Source organism: Panthera pardus, unplaced genomic scaffold, assembly GCF_024362965.1.
Source record: "Panthera pardus isolate Hobbes unplaced genomic scaffold, ASM2436296v1 HiC_scaffold_21, whole genome shotgun sequence".
In the NCBI taxonomy this organism is placed as follows: Eukaryota; Metazoa; Chordata; class Mammalia; order Carnivora; family Felidae; genus Panthera; species Panthera pardus.
In genome coordinates this window covers 2,311,921-2,317,918 of record NW_026526777.1, presented here as the reverse complement: position 1 = coordinate 2,317,918, position 5,998 = coordinate 2,311,921, and the positions used below count along the sequence as shown (strand labels likewise).

At 65.3% G+C, this 5,998-nt stretch overlaps 1 protein-coding gene across 2 annotated transcripts; it reads left to right on the top strand.

The window, feature by feature from the left end:
* The first annotated feature begins 1,406 nt into the window (after positions 1 to 1,406).
* On the top strand, positions 1,407 to 5,601 carry CRABP2 (cellular retinoic acid binding protein 2). 2 transcript variants are annotated; one of them, XM_019431562.2, is made up of 4 exons: positions 1,407 to 1,631; positions 4,291 to 4,469; positions 4,616 to 4,732; positions 5,144 to 5,601. In XM_019431562.2, the coding sequence occupies exons 1-4, from the start codon at positions 1,562 to 1,564 to the stop codon at positions 5,192 to 5,194; spliced, it is 417 nt and encodes a 138-aa protein (XP_019287107.1). In that variant the 5' UTR covers positions 1,407 to 1,561; the 3' UTR covers positions 5,195 to 5,601. The 2 variants fall into 2 exon arrangements, with proteins under 2 accessions (XP_019287107.1, XP_019287108.1); XM_019431563.2 differs by lacking the exon at positions 1,407 to 1,631 and adding an exon at positions 4,002 to 4,047.
* The last annotated feature ends 397 nt before the right edge of the window (positions 5,602 to 5,998 follow it).

Here is a 5,998-nt window from a genome sequence, read left to right as displayed (position 1 = left end):
AGGCCCCCAACCCTCTTGGCCGGTCCAGGGGCCCTAAGAAGAAGGGTTCCGAGTCCCAGTGAGCCTGTCCTCTGCCCCTCCCACGGACACGCTGGCAGGGAGGGGCCAGCGCTGGGACCAGATGTGGGGCTTTTCCTCGCAAGGGGCCTGGAGCGGGGCCTGGGTGCGGCGCGCGGCGGGCCGCGGGGCCACGTGCGCGCTTTCGCCAAGGGAAGCGGGCCGCAGTCCTGGGCGCCCGCCGGGCCCGTCCGCCTCCGCGGCTCTACCGTTGGCGGCCTCGGGGCTCCCGGCCGGACCTCCATTTGGGTCAGGCCCCCCCCAGCCCGCCCCGCAGGGGCCTCCGCGGGGAGCCGGGCCCGGCCCCCTCCTTTGATGTCCCGCTCCGAAGCTGCTGGCGGGGGGGGGGGGGGGGGGGGCGGCCTCTCCTTCCGCCCGTTGAACTGCGCACGGCGGTGACACCTGAGACCCCGCTCCACCCCCTTCCCGGGGCACCCAGTCTCCCTCCAACCTGGGTGGCAGCGCGGCGCACCGGGGCTCCGCGCCTCGGTCCCCGCCTCCCCTCCCCGTCGCCGCCGGCTGCGATCCCCGGGGGGTCCGGGGAGCCGGGAGACGCAGAAACCGCCTTAATAAAGAGCTCGTGTCAAGTGATTGGCTGTGACCTCTGCCCTCCCCAGACTCGCGCCCGCGGCTCCTGCTTAACCCTTCGATGCCCGCCCAACCCCTGAAGAGGTGGGAGTCTCCCCCGCGCCAGCTTCCAGGGTCCCCAGAGGCCCCCCGCACTGCCGCAGCCCTAAACCCTGGGGAGACCGGCCTGTTGGGGGGGGGGGGGCGGGGGGCGCCCCTCCCAGCCCCCTGCAGCCGCTCCGGCAGGGGGCGCCGTTGCCTCATTCGGGTGCCCGGCCCCGCAGCCCCTGGCCTCCCCCGCAGGTCTCTGAGCTCGGGGCGGCCGCCCCGGACCCAATTGGGCCCCAGTGGAGCCGAGCCCCGCCGCCTCGTCTTCCGCAACTCCGGCTCGGAGCGAGGTTCGCCCGCTGGTAGTGCCGCCGGGTGCCGGGCGCCACGGGGCCGAGCGCACCGAGTCAGGTGGGGACCGAGCGAGACGTGACCCTGGGGCTCGCGCTGCAGGACGTGAGACCTGGGTATCTGCGCCCCGGGCCTGGCGCCCCCTCCTCCCGGCTGAGAGCCCAAGCCGAGCGCTCGGCCCGTGTCGCCTCCCCAGACACCCCTGGCGCGGGAGCCAGCTGTCTCGGGCCGGCGAGCCCTGCACCCGGCCCCGGGGCCAGATCCAGAGGCCGGGGAGCCGGGGCTCAGGGCCCCCCAGGTGGGGTGGGGGGTGGGGCGGGAGGCGGAGCCATCTCTCTCTCTCTCTCTCTCTCTCTCTCTCTCTCTCTCTCGAGCAGGGGCGGGCCCGGCGCAGGGTATAAAAGCTGCCCGCGCGGGAGCCCAAGCCAGCTCCGGGGTTGTCCTGGGACGTGTCCTGGCTCTCGAGTCTCACGACCAGGCGACGGCGACATCTCTCTTGACGAAAAGACTCGGCGTCCAGTGCTCCGACCAAAGCATCATGCCCAACTTCTCCGGCAGCTGGAAGATCATCCGATCGGAAAACTTCGAGGATTTGCTCAAAGTGCTGGGTAAGGAGATTTTCGGGCGCCCGGGGCCTCGAGGTGGGCACGGGAAAGAAAGGAGGGCGGGGATCCGGGCGGGGGAGGTTGGGCGTCGGCGTCCCCGAGCAAGGGGGCCGAGCGCCTGGGTCGGGGGCTCAGGGCCGGGACCTAAAGGTCCTGAGCGACCAGCCTGTGGATCGAGTAGAAAGCACGAGGTCAGTGTCCCCGGGGGTGGGGCAGGGGAGCCCCTCCGAGACCTTGCCGCCTCTTCGCCCCTGGCCCCCCGCGGCGGCCAGTAGCCCAGTCCCCGCACGGCCTCCCGCTTCAGCGCGTTCCACTCTGCGCCCCCGCCCTCCATCCGTGAGACTAATGCTTCCCTAGGCGGGCAGCTCCAGAGGCCCAAGTCTCTGCATAATTATCACTTTCTTAGATTTCAACAAATGGCTTCGTGTGAAACCCCAGCCCCCCATTCCCGAAAAACTGCGGGCTCTCTTCTCCCTCCCTCCCCTGAGACCCCCCCCCCCACCCGCAGCCCTGCCGGGTGTGTGGGTTAAAGGTGGGGGGAGTGGAGGCTAGTCTCACTGCGTTTCCCAACTCCTGGGTGCCCTGAGGTGTGTGGGGAGCTGCCCCAGCCCAGGCTGCTGGGAGGGGGCTCTGGGAAGGGGAGCATTTGGGAAGCCGCCACCTGGGAGCCCTGCGGCCTGCGGGTAAGCATGCCATCCATTTCTAGACTGAACACAGTGACCCCGGTTGGGCAGGGGGAGTGGGGGGGCACTTGTGTGTGGGTGAGTCTGGACCTCCGAAGAGTCTGGAACGCTGTTTCCATCACGCCTGGCCATTAGCTCTTGCCCCCTAACCCCAGCACTCCTTCGAGGCATGTCTCCCTTCTTCCCCACTCTGCCCTCGCTGAAACTAAAAACCAAAATGAAGACTCTCCCTTCAGAAAGCCTAGATGCGTTCCCTCCCCTTGTCTGGATTCTGGCCCCTGTCCCCAGTGGATGAGGCCCGAGGTGGCCGGGCACACACCCACAGGCCCAGCTGGAGACTAAGAGCCCAAGCCCAACCCTGTGGTCTGTCTGTCTGTGGTCTGTTTGTCCTCCCTGCAGGGTCTCTCAGAGCCACGTGCCCTCTTCAGGCCCTGCTGGGGGCAGATTGAAAACAGACCCGTTAGACAAACAGCCCTGGCTGGAGCGGGGTCTCCTGCGAGCCCGGCCTCGCCCAGCCTTGCCTCTGCAGGAACCTCGGCCCCTCCCTGCCCCCTCTGCCCCAGTCAAGGATCCCTTTCCTGGTGAGGCATGCCCAGGTGGTGTTGGGGGATACGTGTCCCATCCACTATGGTAGGCGGGCTGTGTGAGCGGATTCTGTTCCTGTAACGGGGAAGATGGTTGTCAGACGGTGAGCTGGACTTTCAGGGGGCAACACGGTGGAGACAGGGTGGGATGGGCCTCCTCTACCAAGGTGACCGGGCCCGGGGACCTCGGTCATTTCTCCCAACAGCCAATAAGGGGGCTCCTGGGACCCCTGGGGGAGTCCATCCACTCTCCCTGTCCCTTTCTGGAACAGAGCAGGTCTGCTTTGGTGCCAAGGGGAAAGAGGATTTGTTTCTGTAGGAACCCAGGTCTGTAGGAGGGCCAGGGAGCTCGGCTTCCCTGACCCAACCCTGCTTGGCTCCCCAGATCCCCACCCCTTGCTTCCCTGAAGGTCTCTGCTCCAGGTCAGGGTGGGGGCGCCCAGCAGGGGAAGCGGGGTGATGCTCAGACACGCCCCTGCCAGGTAGGCCTCCCTGCCTGCTTTTCTTCCTGGGACAGATGCTGTCTCCTGGCTTCGCCACCCTTCTTAGAGACTGGGGAGCAAAGAGAAGGGGTCCAGTGTGGGGAAGGTTGTGGGGGGCAGGCACAGGGACTCTGAGTCCACAGAGGCTGAACGAGAAAACCTGACCACTGAGGTCAGGACGATCCTAGAGTAAGGAACATATGGGGGGGAGGGGGGGCAGTGTCCCTTTCCATCCTGCCAGGGGAGAGGAGCCAGGAGGGCAGGTGAGCTCTGGCAGAAAAAGCTCTGGGTTTTTCTTCGACTTCCTTTTTTCAGTAAAAATAATAATAAGAGCTCCTGTTTCCTGAAAGCTGGAAGGTGTACCCAGTGCCGCGTGTGCTAAGTCCTGCACACGTCACCCATGCTGTGGGCTCCACTTTATGCTTGAGGAACCCGAGGCCCAGAAAGGTTCCGTCACCTGCCCAGAGTCACCTGGCCTGCCAGAGAGGCCGAGCCACGTGGATGTCAGGGCCAAGTGGATCTCACTGCAGAATCTCTGGCTTCCCCAGGCCATTTGTAAGAGGGGACCAGCCGCCCCCCTCCTCGTCACCCACTGATAATCCCTGCTCCTCACTTTGGGGAGGGACAGAGACTGGGCACATGAAGGCCAACCCAGCACCAGACAGGGGAGGTGGGTCCGGCAGGAAGGAAAGTGGCCCCTACTTCCTGGATGGGAGTGGCGGGGCCTGGCTGGGGATCCCCGGTCTGTCCTGCCCTTGGGCAGGGGTGAAGACGGGTCTGGCCTGCCCTTGGGCAGGGGTGAAGACGGTGACTCTGTGGAGTCCACCCCAGCGGAGGGTGTCGAGCAGGGCGGACCAAGGGCGGCAAGTGAGGCGAACTGGGCCGAAGTGAGGGCGCCTGCACCTCCCTGCAGGGGTGAACGTGATGCTGAGGAAGATCGCCGTGGCGGCGGCATCCAAGCCGGCAGTGGAGATCAAGCAGGAAGGAGACACTTTCTACATCAAAACCTCCACCACGGTGCGCACCACGGAGATCAACTTCAAGATCGGAGAGGAGTTCGAGGAGCAGACGGTGGACGGGAGACCCTGCAAGGTGAGTCCCTCGGGGTCATGGCCTCCACTGCCCCGCCTCACCACGTGCCGTTTTCCGGAGTGTTCTGGGATCCTCCCAGCGGAGCAAACCCCTCTCGCGGCACCCACCCTGCTGCGGGCCCAGCCCACCTGGCCTCTCTCCTGCAGAGCCTGGTGAAATGGGAGAGTGAGAACAAAATGGTCTGCGAGCAGAGGCTTTTGAAGGGAGAGGGTCCCAAGACCTCGTGGACCAGGGAGCTGACCAACGACGGGGAGCTGGTCCTGGTAAGCTGCTCCCAGCTGAGCACAAGCCCGGTGCCACCTTCGGGCTTTTCTGGGACGCTGCAGGGCGCTGGAGGTTCAAGACCGACCGTAGCTGGCCTCCCCACCTCCTGATGGCGCTGCTGGGGAAGGACTAAGCTGTCCCTGTCCCACAGGCTGCTGCCCTGCGGCCGTGCAATGGTGTCCCGTGTGGAGCAAGCCATGTGGGCTGAGGCGGCAGGGTGGCATCTGGGCAATCCGTCCTCACAGCTTGGGGAGGAGTATGTGGGACACAGCCCCGGGCGGTCTATGCTGTCCTCCCTCCCGTGACACCAGGGCATTTTGGGGGCCAGCCCCTGCCTGTCCATTCTGAATCTAGAAGCAGGACCAGGGGCCTTCCAGGTTAACGATGACTTCTGACTTCCGTCCTTTTAGACCATGACGGCGGATGATATCGTGTGCACCAGGGTCTATGTCCGAGAGTGAGCGGCCCACGGTCCAAGGGCTTCCAGAGCCGCCCCCCAGCCCCTGCTCCCTGCCCCACTGCCCTTCCCCCTTCCTTCTAGGCTAGCTCTCCCCTCACCCCGCTCACTCCCGGGGATGCTGGGATGCCTCCAGCAGGGCTCTGCTTTTTGGGGCCTCCCCTTCCTCTGCTCCCCCAACAAAGAGGGATGGATGGTAAGAACCCTGATCACCTGGTCCAGAATCACTCCCCTTCCCCAGCCAGCAGTCCCAGCCCCAAACCAGCCCAGAGCACAGCCCTTCTCTCTGTGAGGGGACCTGAGGGCCCCAGTGGGAAAGATGGCCCTCTGGTTTCCACTCTTTGTCCCGGTAGCCTACACAGTGTAGAATATTTATTGGTTAATTTTATTAAAATGTTTTGAAAAATACAACCCGTCTCTGGCTCCTTGGGAAGGGGACAGATGAGTCGCATGAGTTCCACTTTGCCTCTGAAATGCAGTGTGGGAGGCAGGTGTTCAAGCAGCAGGATGAGAGGAGGGATGGGCCTTCCCCTCATCCCTCCCTCCGCCCACCCCCCCCACCCCTCCCCTCTTCCAGCCTCCTTCTCCAGTCCTCTCAGCAGGGACACTCCCCCCCCCACCCCCCGCCCCCGCAGGAGCTGACTCCCACTTTCCCATGATGGTGACACAGCTTCCTCCTCCAATTGTTCCTCCTCTCCTCCAGCTCCAATCTGGGCCACCCCAGGCCTGGCCTTGGCCTCCCACATGGTTCCAGATGAGCTCACCGATGCCCACAGGCCGACCTCGCTCCTGCCCGGGGCTCCCCCTG

Bases quoted from the DNA above. Each gene is read 5' to 3' on its own strand.
- CRABP2 (XM_019431562.2), top strand. From the start codon at position 1,562: ATGCCCAACTTCTCCGGCAGCTGGAAGATCATCCGATCGGAAAACTTC. The intron at 1,632-4,290 runs GTAAGGAGATTT...ACCTCCCTGCAG, and splicing joins GGATTTGCTCAAAGTGCTGG to GGGTGAACGTGATGCTGAGG. The intron at 4,733-5,143 runs GTAAGCTGCTCC...CCGTCCTTTTAG, and splicing joins ACGACGGGGAGCTGGTCCTG to ACCATGACGGCGGATGATAT.